Source organism: Pyxicephalus adspersus, chromosome 5 (assembly GCF_032062135.1).
Source record: "Pyxicephalus adspersus chromosome 5, UCB_Pads_2.0, whole genome shotgun sequence".
Lineage (NCBI taxonomy): Eukaryota > Metazoa > Chordata > Amphibia > Anura > Pyxicephalidae > Pyxicephalus > Pyxicephalus adspersus.
In genome coordinates, this window is record NC_092862.1 from 124,031,208 (window position 1) to 124,055,884 (window position 24,677).

General features: G+C 39.2%; 1 protein-coding gene across 1 annotated transcript in view; it reads right to left on the reverse strand.

Annotated features, from left to right (window-relative positions):
* LARP4B (La ribonucleoprotein 4B) overlaps nt 1–23,627 on the reverse strand; it is a gene marked incomplete in the record, with an annotated part of 41,812 nt that extends 18,185 nt beyond the window's left edge. Inside the window, 5 exon segments of the mRNA XM_072412626.1 lie at nt 296–439; nt 907–1,054; nt 4,877–5,006; nt 10,568–10,677; nt 23,502–23,627. Coding sequence (XP_072268727.1) covers nt 296–439; nt 907–1,054; nt 4,877–4,957 — 373 coding nt within the window.
* Nucleotides 23,628–24,677: the final 1,050 nt, after the last annotated feature.

A 24,677-nucleotide genomic window follows, 5' to 3' on the forward strand; every position in this document is an offset into this window, starting at 1 on the left:
GTCCTGACAGGTTGAGGTAATAATTGCACACAACCCTAATAAAGAAAGCCAGTTCTTAAGTGCAGAACCTATTTCAGCCAATATATCATATCTGCTAAATGAGACGATACCAGAATTATTTTGATTTGTTCCAAAAGGTTTGCAAATAATCTCCAAGCAAACTGATAAACACACAGTGGAAATATGTGTAATGCTTTTTGTAGTCCTGTACTATACTACAAATATTTTTCTAAAATCATTTAAGGATAGTGTTATACTTGACAGTTTTAATATGAACACATAATGAAAGCATTACCTGAATGTGAGATTTCATGCATAGATTCATATTCTGAGTTTCCCAGTGTAATGGTATTCATGTCGGTTTGGTCTGATTTGGAAACTGATGGAGATGGGTCTTGTGTTAACACTGCACTAACGCCATCCCCATTGGCATCCAGTCCTGAAACAGTAAATGATTGGGACCTTTAAACACATAAAAAGTCCCTAAAACATTCATTGTGTTATGTTACTATAAGGTAAAACTGGTATGCAAGCATTACTAATGTAGCTAAATTAAAGCTGAACTAAACTTTAAGGAAAACAACTGCAAGCAGGCATGTTATTTTTTGCAGAAGGATGTCCCATGGGATTCCCAGTATTGTATGCACAGCTCAATGTACTTACAGGCAGTTAGGTATGTTTTACTGCAGAAGAGACGTCACCTGTTCCTTCTGCAGCTGATGCATACCTTTCCTGATCTGAATCTTTAGACAGGAGACATGACCCAGACAGGGTGCAAAAGTAAGGTAAATAGCTTTTTTTTATTTTTTTTTTTACAAAGCCATCAGTAAAAGCACTGAATCTTGCGCCCACCAATGGTAAATATATGTTACATTGTGCAACCATTTTATGTAAGTTATTTTTTACCTTCTTTGGGCCAATCCTGGGAGGAACTACCCGGTGAACCTCCAGATTCTTCCACAGTCCCATCAGCAGCTTTGCCCGATTCCACATGTAATACGTGGTCGCCCCATACTTTAGCATTAGGGTTTAACTCTGAAACCTTGGCTGATTCCTGAAAAGATACAGGATAATGATGAGGTACAACAAATGACGGACTTTTTTCTGAATGTAATACAATACCTATTTGTTTTTTAAACAGGAAGAACAAAGTACACAAGAAGAATTTATACTTTAATTGACAACAAACAAGTTTTCATTGATAAAATCTTAACACGTCCTGTTACAGTAAAGTACACTTTTTATGAACTTCACAAACATTCAAAAGTAGTCTTGGAGATTTTGAAAGAGGACTGACTGAAAAACACTGCCTGAGGCATCATTCAAACTGCAACAATAAAACCAGTCACAAGGTGAAAGACTGCACAAGAGTCTGGTCTGAATGAAACATTTAGAACTTTGTGTCTGTGTATTACTTTTCTGTTGTTACAAAAGTGTCACCTCCAAACCAGCATCCAGGAAACCACTGCAGACCAGATATATAATAAAAATAAAAAAAAAATAAAAGAACGCACACTGGTGCTACTTAAAACTAATCTGCACAATTGTGTTTATCACAGGACAACCCTAGCAAATATAGACCATCACATTCTACTCAGTTTTACATGCACTCCACAGAAGTGAACTGGTGGAGATAAAAAGGTTTAAGCTGAAAGGAATCATATACAATTCTCTTCAAAGGGCTGACTGCTACCATGTCTTTCTGCGATCTCTGAGTCTGTAATACACACGCCAACAGATGCATGATCAAGGCAATACATTCAACAATCTATTTCCACTGGAGGAAAAACATTTTTGGAAGCCATTGATTTTACTAATGTTTTACAAGTCCAGGAAAACACATGTTAACAGTTGTAATTGATATCTGATGTTTATTTTCACTTGGCAAATAACAGCATTCCAGATATAAAGTGTAAAATGAGAGTCTATGAAACAGACCCAGCTAACATAACCACATCACTACCCAGTAAAGCTTTAGCATCTGAATGAACAAGTATTAATTATTCCACATACCAGAACATTACATGACAAGGCCTACAGACTGCGGGCATGCTACCAAAGAATGTATTCTGTAGCAAGATACAAAACAGAGTGGCATAAAATCAGACCAAGCAGTTCTATGAAAGGCCCCATAAATAAAGTATTGAGCTGTTGCTTGTATGAATAGACAGATTCTCTGGAGATCCTACTGGCAACTCTATGTAAACATCCAAAAACAGGACGGGCGCACTTTCCTAAAGGGTCCAATCATCCACTGAACACAATGAGTGCTAACAAGACCATACGCCACACATTGTAAATGCTGCTGCAATCTTCTACTTATCCAAGTGACAGAAATACATGACAAATACTTTTCTTCACTCTGACTGAAATTTCTGAAATTTTACAAATTGGCTTCAAAGTAAAACTAAGCCCTGCTATAATCTCCTATCCCCATTGCATTGCCTGGCTATCTTCTTCCTTGCAAACTTTGGTGATCTTGACTGGCATAGCTCCTGCACAGACACATGGGGGATCATTCAGTCCTGGGCAACACAGACAAAGCCAGGATTGATGGGTGTCCTGGCAACCAATGCAACCATACGCAACTCAGGTTTTGACAGCTTGGGCAGGCAAGGAAGATTATTGCAGAGGGGACATCGATTGTCCCTTCTCTGCAATGACGAGCAGCCCGATCCCATATTTTTAAAGTGGAACTTAGCTTCGCTTTAACAAAGCTTTTCAAATCCTTTGTGAATCAAAAGCCTTTTCTATACATCAACAGTGGGTCATTTTGTGTCAAATTTGATTGTGCCTGCAAAGTTTGGAAGACATTTCTGCTTGCAAAATGCTTAAATCTAAGTCAATGTTAGCGTGACACAAATATTTTAGGTAACTTTAATCCTTTCAAAATGCAAAGGTTTTCACATAACATTTTATTTATTTTTGTATAGAGCAATGAGGATGTTAAACCTCCTATTGGATTTTTTCTTTTGCTACCTGTGACTGGCTCTGGAGATTTCTGTCCACGTCCTGTACTTGTTATTGTTTGTATTCTTACACTTGCTACCAACAGCTTACCTACAAAGACTGCTCGCTTGCTGCTTTGTATATCCCACCCCTCAACAGCAGCAACTGTCCAGAAATAATGTAAATTGTTTTGGTGTATTTAGGACATGTTAGTTTCCAAAATAAAAAATAAAATAAATCTGAAAGAACTAGGTGCTTGGCTACAATATTCAGTAAAATACAGCACTCAGATTTTATGATTATTAGGGCACATATATGACAAAATCCTTGAATGCTTTTTGTCTAAAGGCCAATCACTGTTCAGAGTGATAAAACCATTACTGCAGATAAATACCTAAGTTTGGTTTTCTAGAAATACAGATGAAATTTCTGCCGACAGTCATGACATATAAGAAGCAGGTGTAGCTGCAGAACAACTTCAAAAAAATAAAAAATACAGCAAGGTGGAAAGCTAATGCAATCAGGCAAATATATTCACACTTAAAAAGCTTACAGCTCATTCAGAGAAGTTAATACTGCAGTCACTAACTAGACATCATTCTTGTGGTCAGTGATACAAACGACAATTTCAACTTCCTCTTTAACCAATAACGTACACAAAGCCAACCTTTTTTGCCTCTGATACTGTGCAGACCTCTGGAATCTTTAGGGGCCATACTTAACGTGCGCCACAATTTTCAAGTTGACCACCACTGCCTCATATCAAAGCAAGTATTTATCCTTGGCAGTGCAGGGGTAGCCCTACCGCGGAGTATTTTAGTAATCTTTGTGGACTTAGGCTTTAAAATGCATCTGTACCCTGATCATCCAAACTAAAGTGTTTTCCTAGCTTGAACAGTAAAAACTTTTCAAAACAAAACTCCTATTTAACTCTGTATCTAAAATATTAGTGAAAAATGTTAAAGTTTGCAACATATGAGAAAATTATAATTTTAATGCCTATCACAAAATAATCTTGGCAGGCTGTCACAAAAATGTTTCTAAGATATTAGAAACCAATTTAATTTATTATGGGGATTTTTGAGAAGGGATTACCTTTACCATACAAGTATCTGTAAAGTTAAGGGATAGATTGTGTCAAAGCTTCTTTCCATGCAGACCATTACCCGCTACCCAACTCCATACAAACAAAACTCTGTTAAAGCAAAAGTGAAGTCTGCTTTCTAACAAGTTTGGAAAGACAGACTTTTTAGCTTATTTAGCTAAAGATGATCAAGTTAACAATTTCTCTTTTCCTCTTTAGTTACGAGACAACAGATCTTTCTCATCCCTGTACATCCTCAATTCTAGAAAAGTAGTAGCTACAATGCTGTCTCCAAAATATTTAATGAAGCCCATGAAAGGAGAGACTTTAAATACATAGTAGGTAAATGCAAAAGCTAATGTTTACTCTGTCAACAATCCCATCAAATTAAAAGTAAATGACGTGAGCTTACACGTTGATTACAAATCAGACTTAGAGCACTAAAGCTGGATGTTTTGTTTGACAGCAAAACAATCTACATTTTCAGAGGAGCAATGGACAACAATAGCACAAGAGTTTCTTTTAGCATGAACAGGATAAGGTTCATAACCAGCAAACTGCATTTTCCATTCATATTTGCAGTGCTGAAGGGAGGACAAAGGGAAATAACTCTGCTATGTGTACTACAGCCATACCACTGGACATTTATGCATGTATCCTTTTATAGCCCAAGAGATTTAAAAGCTGCCCAAAATGGTAACACTAGCATTGGAGTTTTTGTGTGCAAAAACAACTGCAGCTTTCTTCAGTCAACCATTACATTTACAGGAGATGGAAGTCATATATAGAAAATTTCCAACCCCTGAATGGTTTGAGCCCAGCCCAGTACAGTACAGTACTTACAAGATGAGAACTGTCTTTGGCTTCTTGGACTTGCTGCACCTGCGGTTCAGCCACAACTTTAGTATCCTGATCTGAAGTCATGAGCCGTCTGCTTCTAGGCTCCTCAGAGAAAACGAGTCACCCTAGGAAGCTCTAGAAAAAAAAAAAATCAGCTGTCATATAAATGAACACAAACACACATTTGACAGCTTGAATCAAACCTGTGGGAGAGATCGACCATTAAAATTATGAAGTAGAAATAAATCCAACTGTTTCCCAAGTAAAGGACTCTCAAGGTGCCTGAATTGCCCGTTCGCTCACATCTGAAATTTTTAGCCTTCAAATTGATGGTGTGATCAAAAGGCAGGTCCTGCACCACTATAAGTGCATATCTAATTGTAGAAAAAAGTTGCACCATTGTTGGATGTTGGGGCTTCTCCTGACCCCACTGGGGGGTAACACCAGCCGGAGCCACGGACCACCGGTTGACGACTGCTGCATTAAGAGTATAATATGTTTGTCCCAATCATCTCTAAATCCACCAATTGTTGACCAACTTGTTACATGTGTCTCTTCCAAGCATGAACTACCATTACAAGAAGGAAAAGAAAAAAGAATACTTTTGATGTTTTTTTTTATCTTTTCCTTCTGCTAATTTAAGACCATGTTCATGACCCTAGCTTCATATTAAAAACAATGACCTCTAAAATCTCATTACCTCCTATAAGTATTTTAAGGTTTTAATCTATCCCCCTTTCACTTGTTTCTTCCATATTGTACAGTATATGTTCCAACAGTCTTTGTGCTAATTAAGAACCCTGTTATGGATAGCTAGGAAGTGCCTGAAAATGTTTGCAGAGAAGACGGAGCCAAAACCATATGTGCTAATCCCAGAAAAGATGTGTGATATTTGAAATGAATGACTGCCAAGCAAGCAGGAAACACCTTGCAGTAGAGGCCAGTGAGCTATGAACTATGAAAAAAGGGTTGATACACCCAGGTAGAAGGAATTTAATAAATATTTAACAGTATTGTATTTAAACAAAACAGGTTGTTTGTTCATATTCTTCAAAATATCTTTTATATGTTTTTAGCAATACTTGTAATACACATAATATAGCATTGTATTTACTGAAGTGCTTTAAAATATTTCTCTCTGCACATTTCAAGAAATATTTGATTTGCCCATCACAAGCCCTTTAAAATTGCATCTACTAATCACAAATATTGAGGACAACTATAAATGTAACTAGGGAGTTCTTCTCCAAACAAGTGAGGACTCCATCAGTATGCACAAAAGGTGCTAACACATCCTCAATTAACTAAAAGAGTACAAAACACAAGGAGTACTAAACAAGCGTCTAAAGCAGTGGCATTATTTCCTTCATGTCTGTATCCTCAAGGACAGTGAAATAATCGTTTCCCTACTAAGAACATCAGAATATTTTAGGGAAAGAGCAGTCAAATCACAACTTCCACATTGTTAACATATTACCCATCAACTCTGCTGTAAAAACATTTTAGGCAAAAGGTAACATACACAAAAAGCTCCCTATTCAATCATTTCAAGAAGTTGAAAAGAAATACAGCCACATTTGAAGCTCTTACTGTCCGTTACACAAGAATGGTCCACTTCTTTAAGAAATTATTCATACTAGAGCTTTTTTTGATGCGTTTTCAATTGAATTTAAAGTGGAGCTAAAGTACCACTTTAATAAATGCAGGATCAGGCAGGTGGTTATAGCAGAAAGGGACAGGCAATGCCCCTTATGTAATAATCCATCTTACCTGCCCGATCAGGCAAAGAAAAATGTAAAAACGTTGAAGTTACAAAACGAATTACCTGAAAGTGTTAAACTCACTTAGCCTTTAATTCTCCTATGTACATTAAGCTTACACTTTACGAGATCTCATTTAATGTTGCTGTCATTGTTTTTCTTTTGTCATCCTAATCTCCTATGTTGTTGGTTTTGTCTTTTTTTTTTTTATATATATTGTTACTCTGTATTTGGTAGAAAAAAATTAAAAAAAAAAATACAATTTAAAAAAAACCCACTTAGCTTTATTATCCCACAGAGCTAAGCAAGCATGTTCACATGCTGATTGTTGCCCAAGACGAATGATCCTGATAATATCCAGCAAAAATCTAGCTTGTATTTATCTATAAATCCTGGCCACTCAACGCACGACTGAACAGAGACAACTGCTGTACTTTCCTAAGAGGGGTTCCTCTGACTCTTCCCCCCCCCCCCTTGCATTCAGTATGAAAACACATAGAGTTAGAAGTACAGAACTTGTCTGTTCTAGTGTACCCAAAAAAAAACAACAAGAAAACTTCTCTATCACCATCCTTTCCAACCACAATCGACTGCATGATGCATGAATGAGTGCTGTACATACAGCGCCTTCTGCTCTATGGAAAGGGGAGAACGAAGGAGAGGCATCCCGCTGCACTGTCTCCCCTTCACTTCCATTACGTTCGTTTCTTTGTCCGTCATCAGTGGATCCGCCAGAACGAAGCACTGTACACAGGCCAGATTCGGCTCAGGGCTGATATCAGAGGAGAACCATCTGACGTGCGTATGTAGCCCAACATCTGGACAAAGCTTTGGATCCTTACTGTGAGAAGAAAACAAGATACGCTTCTAATTGCATTGCAAACACATTTTTTTTTGATTTTGGCTACCAACAGCCAGCTGCCTTTGTAGGCAGGTTTATAAGCATCTATACAATCATGTATGACACCTCAGGTATAAAAAAATAAATAAAAAAAATAATAAATGGGAGTATAGTGATTTTTCAATAAAATCATGTGGCTAGGAATGAATAGAGTAGTGCAATAATGTTCCCTACAGATAGAAAGCCATTAGTCAAATCCAAGGGCCTTGGTAACTCATGTAACCAAGTATATGATCATGCATTGGTGTGATGCAGTAACATTTATTGTGAATTGCACCGCAGGACCACGCATTATAGTGCATTGCAGTGGCTTGCTGAAAATATTCCAGGTCTGCAGGTGAAAGTGGAGGATTGGAGTCAGCAATGGCAGCCTACAGAGATTAAATGAAACTTGTAATTTACATGAGAACCCTTTGTGTGCTCCAAACTGTTTGGATAATTAGAAATGCAGTCTTTGACCTTTCATAGGCTCTATGTAAACCACTCCAGGATCGCCGCCTATCGTTAAAGCTACCAAGAAAGAAGACTTTTTAACAATAAATAGCTTCCAAAAAGCATGGATCCTGCTTTTTGTAGGCTAGGAAATTTCTTCTTACAGAAAAAATCCACTTTAGGGCCACCTGACCAGCAGAGAGGATTTCCTCCAGACATCAGCTGACCTGCTGAGTCAGGGGATTGCAAGAAAGCAAGATTTTCTATTTAAACTGCTCTAATGTAATTCCACCCACAACCATTTTATTGTTTTAAGTGGAATTTGTCATTAAATAATTCCTGAAATGTAAATCAGCTCAGATCTTTCAACACTGAACAATGAACATGTAGGGATATTTCTTACTGCCGTTTCATAGTTCTGTAGCTGCAGATCAGGTTCCAGCAACAAGCAAAACCACTGAGCTTAGAGGAGTCCCGATCTATATACACCTCCTGGGATAACGCAGAACAGGTCGCACAAGATAAAATAAACTTATGACATATGGCTTGGCTTCTGCAAGCATTCATGTCAGCTACACTGATCTATGCTGGCAGGGAGAGGTTAGTTTCAGCCTGAGAAATTTGCTAGCATTGCTTTTAACTAAGGGTGGATCATGTCGTCATTATGCAGACAAAAGATCTGTAATGCTAGTAATTAGGACACAGAATAAAAAAAAAGCATCACATAAGTCAAAATCATGTCTAACAGTACTACCTATTTAACGTTTGCTAAAATAAAGGGAAAAGAAGCTGTATTGCCTATTGCTGTAAGGTGCCAATGTAAAGAGGAATGTGATCAAATGTAACAATGGTCTTTATGTGTCTGATTTTCAGTCCATATTGTGTAAACTCTTCAATGCTGCTCATAAAAATATTTTTTTCATACCATGTTCTCTGCAATTATATATATTATAAATAATAAAACAATCAATATAAAAGCACGATTCAAGCACACCTGCTAGTTGCAAGTTTTACATTCTGTGTCTATAGAACTGCACACCATAAGCCACTGAACAGCATGACAACTTAAAGTTGATGGGCAGCAGGGGGTTAGCAACACATTTTATAGGTTAAGCAACTGGTTACCTGTGCTTAAAGTGGAGCAATAGTTCTGCAACTAAACATTAGCAGGCAGATTTTTACTGCAGATGGACATGCTATGGGTGTCAGTATAAAACTGCAATCAAGCAGGTATATTTATTTAATTGCAGAAGGGACAAAGCTGTAATTAGGGTCTATAAAACACCTCACTCCACTGAAAAATAAGTGCCTGCCCTAGGGTGACATCATTGGTAGATACCGTACAGGGAACTGGAAACTAATGCAGCCACCACATCTCAAGACTAATAAACTTAATCTTGGACCAAAATTTTCACTCAGTTTGCATACACTTGGGAAGCGTTAGACTATGACAAGGATTAATAGCTACCTGTGTGCTCATTTGGGAGATTCTCCCCCCTCTTTTTGCACTGATGATCCTTGTTGATGAAAAAAGTGAGAGGAAATGCAAGAGTTTTCCTTGGAACAAGAACTGTTCCTCCATACTGAGGCACAGTGCATATGAACTGAATAATAGGATTGTCTGTGGAGGGTCCAGTGACAATATTAATGACTAGCTCTTGCCCTTTGGCCTACAATTTTTTAGCATATTTTTTAGCTTGAACCTCTCAAACCTAGAGCTGAAGGATGCTTTTAGGAGTAAATTCACCCTAAACGTACCCAAGGATTAAAACTGTACACAAATCTGTCCACTCACCTCACTTAAAAAAAAAAAAAAAAAAAAAAAAAAAACTAGCAATTTTTTCTCAGCATTAGCTCCCAATATTACGAGCATATACGCAGCTAATGAATAATAAACTTTGAGGTTTATAAAAAGTATTTGTTATACCATCAACTTGTTTCATAAATATTTTAAATCATCAATTCTAACATGATATTCATTATACAGATATATTGAAATGTCAATCTTAACATAAAACTGTGACACAATCAAAAAACAAAACAAAAAACAGCCATATTAAAATAATATCTTTCCACATAGAAAGATAGTTTCAATCAAATCCATGTTTTCTTAAAATTGATCAGAAATAGGACATGGTGTGTACAAGTAGTCCCGGGGTTACATAAGAGAGAGACTGTAGGTTTGTTCTTAAATTGAATTTGTATGTAAGTGGGAACATATTAAGCACCATGGTGTCAGTTACTGTATAAAATCCTCATTGAGTTAATCACAAAGCAAAAAAAAAAAAAAAAAACTTTATGCAGCCCAGACAATTATTAACTTCTGGTTTGATATGCAAAAAGAAACAACTGCAGAGTTTGTCTTGGGACATTAAAGAGTTACAAGAGGCTGCAGAAAGAGCTCACCCCCCTAAGATCACCCAACTCATGCAAAACCCCCCCATTAAGCCTCTGTTCTGCACACAGCGAGCAGGGAAGCCCCGTTCGTATGTAGGAGGTATCTGTATATTGGATGTCCTTAACCCGGGGACTACCTGTAGCTATAGAGTATAACAAATGTCACAATAAGAAAAATGTTGGTCATATGTAGCACATGCATACCTTGCTCAGCTGTTTCTAGTTTCACAGCCGCTCGAAGTGTTCCAATGGATATACTAAAGCGATATATGGCCCAGAAACGTACATAAGTCACACGTCAAACATCCAGCAAGCTGCAAAACAAAACTATCAATGAGACAACTTGACCCAAACGCCACAGTCTACAAGTAGAGGGGGAAAACAAGGTATAGCATACAAAGGTAGTAAAGGCTTATTGTGATATCGCAGAAAACTAAGTTTGGGTTGGAAGGGATAGGTTGTATAAAAAAATACAAGAACTAGAAGTTCAGCTTTAAAATGTTAAGTTGGAACCTTTGCAGTCCCAAGTCTAAAGCATCCGCTTAATTGGTTCCAATGACCTGAAGGGATCTTATGCAAGAAACAAAACTTTATTCTAAATTTACAGAAAGGGGAAGCAGCAGCAATTAGGATTAAAATATGTAACCTGCCATTATCAAGTAATTATATAAGGTACAAGCTGGAGGCCTATCATCCAGATCCTGCATTCACAACCTTCCGGAAAAACTATGTAGGAATGAGTAATCAGAAATACCAACATCAGGATGAACTTCCTTGTTCCAGGTCAGTGACTCAGAGTGAAACCAGGAGAGAACAACCCTGCAGTATTTACCTTATAAACCACAGTGTTTTCCTCAGCCCTTTTTAGCTGGGTGCACCACCCGGCTGTTTTTGGGTGGTTAACTGAAGAGCTGGGTCACAATGCAGGGTCAACCACCCACCTACAATTTTTGCCCACTGAGCTTAAAAAATATTTCTGGGTTAAACACTGAACCAAGTCCACAAAAGTGGCTTCCAAAATATCGGGCCTGTTGTTATTTGAAACAAATTGAGAAGAAATCTCAATTACTTTGCTCCATTACATAATAGTCTGCATTGTAGAATGTAATGTAGAACTGCATGCATATTTATTCTATTCACAGGATCATTTTTAAAATGAACATAAGGTAGTTCCCGGGTTGCATATGAGATAAGGACTTTAGGTTTGTTTTTAAGTTGAATTTGTACATAGGTCGGAACAGGTACATTATTTTAATAAATTCAATTAGGACAGATGTTTGTCTCAACGTATTATTAGGCAGTGTGGTGTCAGTTACTGTATAAAAGCCATGGGAGCTAATCACAAAGGGGGGGGGGGGGGGGAGGAACCTTTATGGAGCCTAGACATTTATTAAAGCTTACCTAAACTCAGAAATTTCACTTTACATAAAAGGATAGACAACCCTTTTTTATATAAGATTAAAAATAAAAACAGAAATAGTGCACACACACCTTTTTTTTTTGAAGGATGCAGCACCACCCCCTAAATGAACGGGAGCGCAGAGCCTCCCGGGATACCTACGTCACACATCCCAAAAGGCTCTTGGCTGCTTGGGCATGCGCAGGAGTCCTTTCGCCAAAAGGGAAAGAAATTGCTGATCTCACAAATGCGCAGTGAGATCGGCAAGTTTTTTCCCATCTACGTCACCCAATCTCGTACCTGTATCGGGTGACGTAGGAAGAACTCTGAAGAACAAAGAAGACGACGGTGCCTAGCGCGCCAGCCTGAAGACAATGCCGGGACGATGCGGGTCCGGATGGAAGAACCCTCCAGACGGATCGACTGCCCTGCAAGATTGAAGGTAAGTTTACTTCCTCTTTAACTTCTGGAGCAAGCTGTGCTTTGATATGCAAAGAGAAACAACTGCATAGTTTGTATAGGTCATTAAAAAGTTACTAAAAAGTTACAAGAGGCTGCAGAAAGAGTCCCACCCCCCCAAGATCACCCACAACCTCAGCTATGTTTAGCGAAAGATTTCTTCTGCAAGTCATGCAAACTGCCCCCCCCCCCCTTCAAGCCTCTGTCCTGCACAGAGCCAGCAGGGAAGTCTGTATGTCAGATGTTCTTAACTAATGGACTACCTGTACACTCAAATTCTGATCTAAAGCTTTGCAGTAATATTAAGGGGGTTAAACCCTGGCCACCAGAATAACTTCAGCTTTAGCAGCTCTAGTATGAAAGCAACAGCAGCCATGTATGTAAAATCTGGACAAAATCTTTGACAAAGGATTCCTACTGAGATCTGCAAAAGCATGCAGCAGGAATCACATGATCCAGTGTCAGGGCCTGCAGACACATGGTGAGAAATTAAAATTTCAGTAGTTTCCTTTACCAATAAACTATGTTCTTGTTTTGAAGCTTAAGTTCACTTTTAAAAAAGGCCAATAGGGCAGGTCAATATAGCGGAAAGGGATAGGTGATGCCCCATTCTTATCCCTGTCTGATAATCTGATTTACAGACCCCCCCTCCCTCTTTTTTTGGGCACATTTTCCCATGTACCGCTAACCATTTCAGTGACAATACTATGCTCAGGAGCTTTGAAACTAATTTAAAGTTTCAAACTATAGCACTTGCACAAGCAATATTCTGCTAAAAACTGTCAGCTGTCAATTTAAGATTCTGAAGTCTGTTTCAGTTGGTCTCCAAACTCCTGGTTCTCCATTTACAAACCCCTCACTCAGAACTTGTTGATGACCAATTCCGTTTGGCCACCTGTTGACAATAAGTTGCATGACTAGTTACAATTTCTTGCCTAAAACCCCAATTGTTAAAGCATATCAAACAGAAATTTGGAGAAATGCAATATACTCTATATTACATGTGCTTAGATGCAGTGGTTGCATTTGTTATCGATTACCTTTTTAATTGCTAACTAAGTAAATCTTGTGCCTTCATGTTTTTCCCTTCTTTGTCCTCTGCTCCTAGAGGGGCAGCCATGGTTATCACACAGGTTGGACTTCACATGTCTCCCTTAACTTATCCTCATTATTTGATTTATAACACTAGTAGTTCACACCATCAATAAAAGTTTTGTTCAACTTAATTCCTTTCTTCTGGAAGTGACAATACCACATTACTGAAAACATTAAACTGCTATACTCTAAAATGTGTTAAGGTTTTTAATAATTTTCCACTTAATTAAGGTGCAGTAAATCCTACCAATATCTCAGAGGGGGTCTTCCTCTAAGATGGGCATCATGGTGGCTCAGAGGTGAACATTCTGGCCTTTGCAGCACTAACTTCATGGAGTTTTTGTGTTTGTGTGGGTTTTCTCCAGGTACTCCCACATACCAAAAACATGCAGTTAAGTTAATTGGCTTCATCCCAAATGGACCTTAGACTGTGTTAAAGACATGTGACTATGGTAGGGACATTAGATTGTGAGCCCCCCCTTTGAGGGACAGCTAGTGACATGATTATGTACAGCTCTGCGTAATATGTTGGTGCTATATAAATATTGTGTAATAATGCCCTGGTTTGGACAGTGTATATGAAATACTACAGTATTACAACAAAGATCAAGAGTTCAAGCTAAACCATGTTCTATAAACTGATGGTCATTCTACATGCAGCTATTACACCTAATAAGATAAGTAAACTGCACTAATCTAAAGCTGGAAATCCTGTTCCTAAGAAGTGACCCCATGCTCCTTGTTTTATGTAAAGACTCGTGAACTAGAGAAACAATGCATGCAACATCTTCACAATAAAAATGGATGCAATTATCACATTTTATTTCACTGATAATGAACAAAGTACATACAAGACAGGCTTTATTTATATAATTAGATTGTGTTGTACCAGGAAGTGTTTAGATGTGATAGAGGGATACAAATGTATAAAAAAACCTTGTTCCTTCTGTATCCCCACTGAAATATCCATTTGCAGATCCCTTGGATTCCCTTTCTGCAGAAGAACAGTACAGAAGTGATGTCAGCAAGGTAAAAAAAAGGAACATCAATTACAGAACTGAATAATGTTGGTGGGGTGGACAAGCCTTTGCCATAATTATGATACAGACTTATAGAAATGAAACAAAAAGCCAGCAAGGGTCTCTCTTGCCAAAAACCTCTATCTCCTAGGGAGTTTGGTTTCATCAGTCCAGGACGGCTTTAAACTTTAGTTAGCAGTCAGCTACTATAGGAATTAGGGGGAATCTTGGTGTGTGAATACTTCTCATACAGAAAAACGTCAATGTTGTTAATCCTTCCCTACTCTATCCAATATGAAAAAAAAAAGTTTTTGGCTTTAGATATAGTTTATTTAAAATGGAAACAGATTTATTTTTGGTAAGCATACCATTAAAATGTTTTTCCATCTACTGCTGGGAGAATTGGGGAAAAAATCTGTCTCACTGTAATCATTAGTCAACTGCTTTTGTTGTAACGGTCATCTTCTTATCTGGTTAGTGTTTTCACATACTCTTCTAGCAGCCAAAGGAAACAGAAATTTTAGTCTTCTTTTCCACTTTAGTTGGAAAGTCCTTTCCCTATGAAGTAGATATTTTGCAGAGGCATAATAATCATTATGGTGGAGCTTTTTATTTTCTGTAGGTATCGTAATATGCCAAATATAGAAAAATTTCTCGTCAAAGTTCTGGATAGCCCAGGAAATGTATGTCAGTCAATAGGATAATAGTTGACTGGATCTAAGATCATTGAATAAGAAACAGAATACAAGGTTCTATGTGATTGTCCAAATAGTGAGAGAAGAGGGTGAAAACAACTATGTGCAGCTGTAAAAGAGAGCAGAATTGGGGGGTAGAATGAGATCTGTACTGTGTGGCGGCAGTAACCTGTTTATTCACTAGTAGAGATAGAAACTTTTACAAACAAAATAATAAAAAAAAGCTGGTATTATACTTCCAACACCAAGTCAGATGTCCATGTTTTAAAGGTGAAGCTTCTAAAGCTGCTCTATTTACATAGCACACAATTATGAGCATATTTATGCTTTCAGGAACAAAGTCTAGCAAGGTTTGTAAAATTACATTTACATGGCAGACGGCAAATTTATTACATATGCAGGCCCTTCTCCCTGCTTAGTAATTCTGCACAATGCACGTGCTTTAAAAAACATAACTGCAGCTTAAGTAATTTGGTCATATAAAGACATTAAAAATTCATCACTATTACTCCAGAGCTGCTGTGCTTTTCGAAGATCACTAAAAGATTCAAATATTGCAAATAACGGTGTTCTATAAAACCACTTGTATACAGAAGACCCCATGAAGCCCAATTTCCTGTTTGTAAGACTGATATACTGCTTTTCTTTTAACCTTGACAAAGCCAGGAGACTAATAAGATAAGTACTCTGACCATCAACTTGTGGTTGTATCAGATTCGCAGACTTCTTAGGCCCGACTTTCAGCCAATTACCCTTCAGGAAAGAGACGACCCTTAAAAGAAGCCTTTGGCAATTCTTTCTCAGCACTGCTCAGGACGGGCAGAGGAAATACAATGCAATTACCACTCTGCTGGACAGTGATGGGGCAGCAGAAGACCAATGTTATCTCTGCACTCCATCCTGTCACAGGTGGTTTCTGTAAGGGAGAAACAGGGGACCCCCTTGCAGGGATAGGGTCACTTCTATCTGCCTGGGCAAGTCTAACTGGAAAAACACACAAGAGTAAAGTGTAAGTGAACTGGAAATAAAAAATTGCAGCAGGCAGATTCTTTATTAAAAAAAAGAACAGGCAATGGGCCTTCTGCACTATAATAAATGTATCTGACTATTCTCTATCTTTCAAGTACACTCACATGTCCAGGCTCCATCATGGGCACCACTGCCATCTTCACTAGTTCTTTTCTGGGTTCAGAATCTTGCCCATGCAGATAATGACATAACTCCCAGGGAGCCAGGCGTGCCGGTATGGTTCAGTGTACATTACACAAAAGATACCAGGCAGGTAGGTTTGTTTTATTGTAGAAGTGACATCACCTGTTTGCTCTGCAATAAGGAACCTGCTGCTTGCTTTTCTTATATTTTTACAGTACAGTTTAACAGACCAAGGGTAGGTTCCTGGTGAGCTCTATGTAAAGCCCAAACCTAGGCTTATGACTAAAGCTACGTACACACTTCCAATTATTATCGTCGGAAAACGAACGACGAACGTTCCTGCACGATATATATGAACGATCGTATAGCACCGATACTGCACATAGAGGTAACGACACGATCGTTCGTAGATATTGTACACACAATAGATACGATCGTTTAAGCGATAGAGGAACTATGTGCACGACAGGAAAGTGAACGGAAGTTCGTTCATCACGCATGCTCTGAACATGGACGATCAACGAACGACCGTACACACGAACGATGTTCAACGATCGTCGTCCAATCCGTCCAAGCCGGTCCGGTCGTTCGTTTCCAGCGACTTTCTTCGTTCGTCGGCGTCGTTGGTTACTTTTTTACGAACGTTTTTTTGCCCAATCGATCGTTCGTCGTTCGATTGGAACGATAAAAATTGGAAGTGTGTACGCACCTTAACAAAGGTACGTCAAGTTACTACAAGGTCCTGCACTTCAGCAGATTTGTTATCAGATAATATTTCAGTTTAGAAACAAGCAGTAGAAAACCCTTAAAAATTCTTGCTTGCCCTTATAGCAGAAGGTACTGAGAAGCAATTGTTCTTCAAACATTACAATGAAGTCATGACATCACTGTTAACTCTCTCTTGTTCAATGAATTGCTCCTTGTTTAAACGAGAGATTAGAAAAAGGAACAATGCAGGTCAGGGACCTAGCTAAGCTGAACAAAGAACTGAAGGAGTTTTGAAGTTCTGTCTTGTGATGCAATTGCTTCAATGTTACTGAATTCAGAGTGAAGATTTGCTATGATAAAGTCCAAATTAATGTAATAAATTCAGGGGAAAACACAAAATAAGGGGAAATGCACCACATTTACCTTCTGTTCAAAATGTTTTTTCATCACTTTTTTTCCCAAATAAAAGGACACATAAGAAAGATCAATCCTATTAGGGATGACACAGGCAGTAACAAAAACTTGACTAAGTTACTAACCCCTTTCTAAGAAACCACAGCAACAACCATAGATGTACTTTAATCAGCTGTTAGTTCAGGTTAGAAGAGACAAGTTATGAAGTCAAGTTATAAAAGCAAGGAGTACAGGACAAAGAACTTGGATATGTTACTTGCTGGCAGCAGCAAATAGAAGATTCTGGAGACGCAGTGCAGCTCTAAAGAAGCTGACACAGCTAACACTGCTCCTGACAGGAAAAAATACCTTGTTCAAAAAATAAAGTCCAGGGGTCATTTCTCCTAATCCTACTGTGTAGAAATGTTAATACAAAAATAGCATATAACTATGTGGGAACCAAATCAGCTAGGTGAGGGAGACATCTTTGCTCATGGCAGCTAGAATGTAGCAAATCACCCAAACATAAGTAAGCTCCAGGTACAATTTTTGTACAGTGTGGGCCATGTCACCCACCATTAATATGCTGCCAAACCTGCAAAAAAAAAAACAGACATATTCATAGCTAAACAAACCTGACTAGATGTGTTCTCTGTTATATCCAAAATACAATATAACTTACTGACCACTACACTAATGTACTGCAAGCTGTTGATATAGTAAATATAGCAGGGGTTCCGTGAAGGCCTGAAAGTTATTTCAGCTGGGAAAAGCTTGTCTAGATAGTGTTACAGCCTTAGGCTCTTTCTGCTACCTGCCCATTTCTGCTGGCCAGTGAGGCAGATTATTATAGTAAGGGGCCAATGAATGTGTAGGGACAAGAGCTAGCAGGAAGCAGCCAACAGTGTTAGTTTAGTTTGCCAGCTTGCTTATATTTGAGCTGCAATGTCACCCTGATACAGCCTGCTACATATAGCTGAAATACAATGGAGTACGACAATGCAGCTAGGTTATAAAAACACATTTTTTAAATAACAGATAATGAACAAATGTTTGCTTTTGTATTACTAAGCTGTTGTGTATTATGAATTTCCAATTTGCAAAAGTGCAGTAATCCATAGCAACCAATGAACCTTTGAGTGAGTATATTGCAATCCGATTGCCTGCAATAGCTTTCTGTACTTTGTGCTGCTTTGCTGAAAAATCTAGATATAGTATTGATCTACAGTGGTGAAATCCTACAGGAACAAACAACACAGAACTCAGGAACCAGTCAATACAGGCAGGGAAGGAACAGACAGTCAATACAATGACTTTTTATGGCTGTTTCTCATTTTATTGTAATAAATGTAGAGAATTGATCATTAGTTAGTACAGTATCACTCATACTGGTGATAAAAATCTGAAATTAATTTTATTTAAATTAGGATTTTTAAAACTTTGCGCTCTCTATATATTATATAGACACAAATTATCAGCTTCACAAACAATAACATAATAAATTACATTTGTAATAGTGTGTAATTCTCTCCTCCTCCTTTTAGATTGTAAGCTTCTCTGGACACAGTCCTCTTCTCCTGTGTCATTGTAAACCTTATTTAATGTACAGAGCTGCAGAATGTATTGACACTTTTTATTAACACTTTAAGTAGAAGACTTTCTAGCCTTCACAGTATGAATTGCTGATCTAAAACAGGTATACACATAAGGAGATTACACTTTGCTCACAATAAATTTGGAATACCTACAACAAACATTTTTAAGTGGTGATCACAAAGTAATCCCCCTCCCGTTTTGCTAATGACAAGTTTCCTTTTAAATCTGAATGTGGGCTTTAGTGCAGAAATAAAAAGGCTCCTGAAATTAGTATTTTCTAACCTGGATGATCGCCATCTTATAAGTCAAAAACTGTTAGTTGCCAGGATAATTGGTACATCCCGGATTCTTCTGCAGGTGCCAGTACTAAATGAACTACCGCGTGTTTGTGTGGGAGTTAGGTCATCCCTAACCTGGTCAATCAAGGTGGCCGAGCATTGGAATGAGGAAGAGAAGCAGGAAGATGATGGTGTCCACAATGGAATGGGGACAGGGGAGCATACAGCGGGTTTAGTTGGGCTTAAACACTGGGAAATTGTTATTTAAAAAAATTGGCCCATAGGAAAGTAAAAAGGTACAGACTGAATCACCTCAAAAACCGTTCAATCTTGCAAATAAAGCCTTCAAACCCTTCAGTTTGTACCGCATTAAGGCAGAGAGCAGAACCCCAATGACATTACATCAGCATCGCATCAACAGAGAACAGCATCAGGACCAAAAAAAGGAGGAAACCTAGTACATTGCATAACTGTTCTGAAGGTTTTTGAAGGTGGCATGTATTAAAAACTGCAGGAGAGATTTGGGTGGGATGATCATGGGGGTAACCTAGGAGTTGGGCCTTAACAACTCTACATAGAGAAGAAATTTCAGTGGGTCAGCAGGCGCAGTAAGTGCTAGCGATGTGTTCCATTGCAAATTAAATATGGCTGCTTTTCAAGACAAAAAAAAAAAGGTACTAGCTATATATTTAGGCAAACAACCACCAAACATAATGTATCTAACGTTAACCAAAGCATACTATAATGCAATGGAATCACTTTTTATCAGGTGTTGTATGAAAATGGACAAATCTCAACTCCAGGCACAACTAAAATAAATATGTAACTGTGTTTTATCTACCAAAGTTTTTTTTCTACTACAGGTAAGGTAATATTTAAAAATTAGTTAAAAAAAAATAATAAACCCCCCCTATCCAAGAAATGGGATGTCCTCTAAAAACTCCACAGAAGTTAAAAAAAAAACTTAACTTCAGCTGTCTCCATTACTTATACCACTCCTATAGAGTGTTACATAGAGGGATCCAAAGGCCACAAGCAGGTAGTTTTAGTTCCTGGGCTTAGTGCCGCCGGCAGGGAACCACAGGGGCTGCCCAGTGATGCGACAAATGGATAGATTCTGTCTCTGAAATTTTAAAATAGAATCTAGGATTTATAAAGTATATCTTAACCAATGTATAAAAAAATATTTATAGCTGCTTACCAGCCATAGATGTGTTCCCCCATAAATGGTTATTGCAGTAATTGACAGACCATATTCCTTCAGCAATAACGGTTCTTCCCGCCAGTTCCCCACCCAGCTGTCCATGCAGGAGTTACGTCATCCCTGCATGGGCAAACAAGATGGCTGAAGATAGTCTTTGGGATGTAAAGGAGGAGGGAGCACCCTGCGATGGGACACGGTAGGTAAGTAATTGTGTGTTTAGAGCAACTTTTACAGGAGAATTAGATGACTAGAATTGCCCATTCTTGTTCAGTTATCTTTACCCTAATGATCAGCAACAGCTAAAAATATATTAAAAAAAATGTAAAACATTAGGGAAATATATTCAGTTGTTTTTTTTTTTTTCAGGTATTACCACATTACTCATCACCTAGTACAAGAAAATCACACAGTAACAATACTTCACAACAAACGACACGTTGTCCATCTCCCATATTAAACACCAAACAATCTAATGAAAGAAATCACTGGGTGTGAACCAAGCTGACTGTATAAAGAAGGGTCAGGCAACAACACATAGCAATAATCAAACGTTCCAAAGCAAACTACTCACAGACATCACAACTCATGTTCCCCTGAAAACACAAGCTTTCTGTAAAGTGACCTAAAATTGCAATCTTTCAAGAAGATTTTTTTGAAAATAATGGGGCACAGAACAAATGTTATTTGCTTAACAATTACAATGTGACATTTAGGGCTCAATCACACTCAATTAACACTGCACATCACTAAAGCTTTGGTGTGTTTACTCATTCCACATGCCATGGAACTGCTGCCCCTACATTTAGTGTCTCCCCGTGGTAACACCTTACAGATCGAAAAGGGACAAAAGTGAGTGGAACCAGAACCACTCACTGCTGCCAGCTGACAATTGTGCAGACTCTGGTTCTTTAAGAAGGGTGCAAGTGACAAAGCGGCTGGCAGGGTGTAGGGAGCCATGAGGGATCACTCGATCCCGATGCAGGCCTAAATCTGCCCTTAGTGTCCAATACACAGGAACATCATACATTACACAGAAAGCAATGTATATGCCATTCTGAGACTAGCTACCTGTACACATTACTCTGCATTGCCACAATGGATGTAATGAATGGTAAACACAAAGCACATCATTTTAACTTATTGCAAAAACCTCAAAAAATTCAAATTAGAAAAAAAGTCAGGAGGTACAGCTTTGTGCTGTTTTCAGGTAATAAAGGGAAGGGGTTTAGGCTACAGATACAATGTGCCTGATATATCCAAGACCGGAGAATGAAGACTATCATGGGATAACCTGGGTGATCCAGCAAATCTGGTGTTTTTCATCCAGGGTTCCTCTGCAGGATGCTAGGGGTTCCCTAAACAATTTGCGCCTTCTGGGTCAGTTTAGGTGACAGCAATAATCTCTTTTGCTATCTGAACATTTGGCCAGCATTACAAGAGCACAGACCACCATGCTAATATACTGTGAGCTGTGGTAAATATAAAAGTGGTTTCCTGAAGACCTGAACGTGCTTTCAATGGTTCCCTCATGTTAAAAAGGTTGAGAAAGGCTGATCTATATTCTCCAGTCTTGGGAGAGCTTTAATAAAACAGGCCTAATGTGAGAACCATCACAGTCTGACAGTTCCCTGACATTGTCAGATGGGCAGACTAACAACACAAGAAGCCATAAATGTTGTCACCGACTCCTATAGCTATGCCAGAATACTTTTAACGGTACTTCTGTAGTTGTAGCGTTTTCCAATGCTTCAGATTATATCACAAAAAAAAAAAACATCAGTAGTGAAACCCACAGCTGTTCACACAGGAGGTCAGCTAAACTGCATACCAACACCAACCAATCTCTTGCATCACTAACATAAACCAATCTAGCAAAAAGCCCTGCACACATTTTCTATATTCAATATTCATCCTTTTGCAAATTTTTCTTAGGTAAAAAGTGCAATTGTGCTAAAGTGCTGAATTACAATCAGGTTTAATCCAATCACTCATACATGCAAAATTACTTGAGAACCTTTAATATTTGGAAACTCAAAAATAGGTTGCTTAATATCAGGTGGCTGCAAGCTTCCCTACAGATTTACTTCACATCCAAAACTAGATTGGAAACATAAATCAGCCCCCTTAGACAGTATTATACTTGAAGACTGGCTTCTTTTAACACTTTTTGCAAATTGAAGAGGCAACTCTACAGTAAGCCCGTTTATAGGAACCGGAGAAATATCACCTCAGCGTGTTAATTTACCTACAATTAATACACTTTCAATAAGGTGTGCAGCAGCTCTTTAATGCTTCATCACTGTCATTTCAGCAAGAACAGCAAATGCTATTACAGCCAGATGGTGACAGCCCGCAGGAAATATCTTTTTGCACAAACATAGCATTTGCAAAAAGATTTTATACTCCATACAGAGTATAGAAGCATCCTCAATTACAAAATTAAAAATAAGAAAAAGGTAAAGATCAGTGAACAAAAAAAAAAAGGAGGGTATAATAGAAGAGATATGGGGGTGATGTATAGTAGAAGAGATATGGGGTGAGCAGGGGTATAATAGAAGGGATATGGGGGTGACGAAGGGTATAATAGAAGAGATATGGGGGTGATGTATAGTAGAAAGGATATGGGGTGATGAGGGGTATAATAGAAGGGATATGGGGGTGATGGAGGGTATAATAGAAGAGATATGGGGGAGATGTATAATAGAAGGCATATGGAGGTGATGAGGGGTATAATAGAAGGAATATGGGGGTGACGGAGGGTATAATAGAAGAGATATGGGGGTGATGAGGGGTATAACACATGTAATGTAGGAATAGTGTAAGTAAGAAGTGTATAATACAGTGAATGAAGGGTGAATGATACCATACATTGGGGGATAATGGGGGTACATTGGCCCATGACATGAGGTAGGCAGCTCGTAGTAATATTTCAGGCCTCTCTCACCTGCCCGTGCTGGGCTCCGGGTCCAGGACTGCTCTCCGGCCTCCTCTCTCAGTCTCTTCCCCGGGCTGCGCGGTGTGGCGGCTGTCAGACGGGGAGGGAGGGAGAGGAGGGGGGAGGGACGTTCCGTGTGACGGGCCGCTGAAATATTCTACAGCACACAGCAAGACCGTGTAGGGGAGTGCCGAGCGTACGGTACCTCAGTGGAAGGAATCAGCTGCCCGGGGACAGAGCGGGTCAGGCGGCCGAACACCCGCGGATAATCACAATTTTTCTATCCCGTGAAGAGGTGGAGGATGAAAAAAAACGAGACAGTCTCACTTCCTGCGGCCGCCGGAAGTCCCGCCTCCACTGTCTCCACCTATTGGCCGTATTCAGGAGGGCCAATAGGCCGCACTGCGCCTGACGCAAGGAGCCGCCGCTGACGTCACGGGGAAGTCCGGCGGCGCTGAGTGGGCGGTGTCTGGTTGCGGCAGGGAAACCTCTGCGTGCTGTCTTCTGTCCTCCTAGCAACAGATGACACGGGGGGAGGGGCCTGTGTCTCTGCGCTCCGTTTTTTTTTTAATCTCTTGTGTCTTGCTTTTCTATTGCTTACAATGTTTCAATTTTCGCGCCCGCCCGCCGTCTTTTTCTCGTTATGAGGCTTTAGTCCCGCCCACCTTTTCCTTTCATACAATTCTACTGTATTCCGGGGTCAGACGCGTGACGTCACGAGAGGGGGCGGGTCAGTGGCGCCAATGGGGTTATAAGTGGAGTAATGAGTGCTCCTTATTTATGAAATAGATTTCTTGTCTCCGCCCCTTGGATAGCAAGAAGCCCAAATCCAGCACCTGCTTCCTAATCCTATACACTCACCTGTCCATGTTATGTCGCAGGGGTGCAACCATCTTCTTCCTTGTTTGGGTTCCTTAGCCATTTTGATTGGCTGAGCTGGGATGACATAACTCCTACATGTCGGAATTCCTTTATTCCCAGCAGTAAAGCTCAGGAAAAGCCGGGATTGCTGGGTATCCTGGCAACCAACACTGAGCCTTACATTCTCATCTTAGAGCTTTCACAGTACCAGGCAGGTAAGGATCACCTGTCGCCTTCTGTAGCCCTGGTCACAAATCTTAACTTAACCACCTTATATCAGCTAGATACATTCCAGGTGCATTAAAACGAAAGGTGTGCAAGGTCTTATGTGGTTTAAGTAGAAAAGCTCTGGTGTGGAAGCAGTAACCTCATTGCAGAGGTCTGACACACCCCTGAGGAGCCAGAACCCACCAATTATCATGGAGCATAAGTTTTGCTGATTTCAGACTCCCCACTTCTTCCCCAATCAAGTAAACATCCCAATTTGATCTGCACAGGCTTTTCTATTCAGCCATGGCTG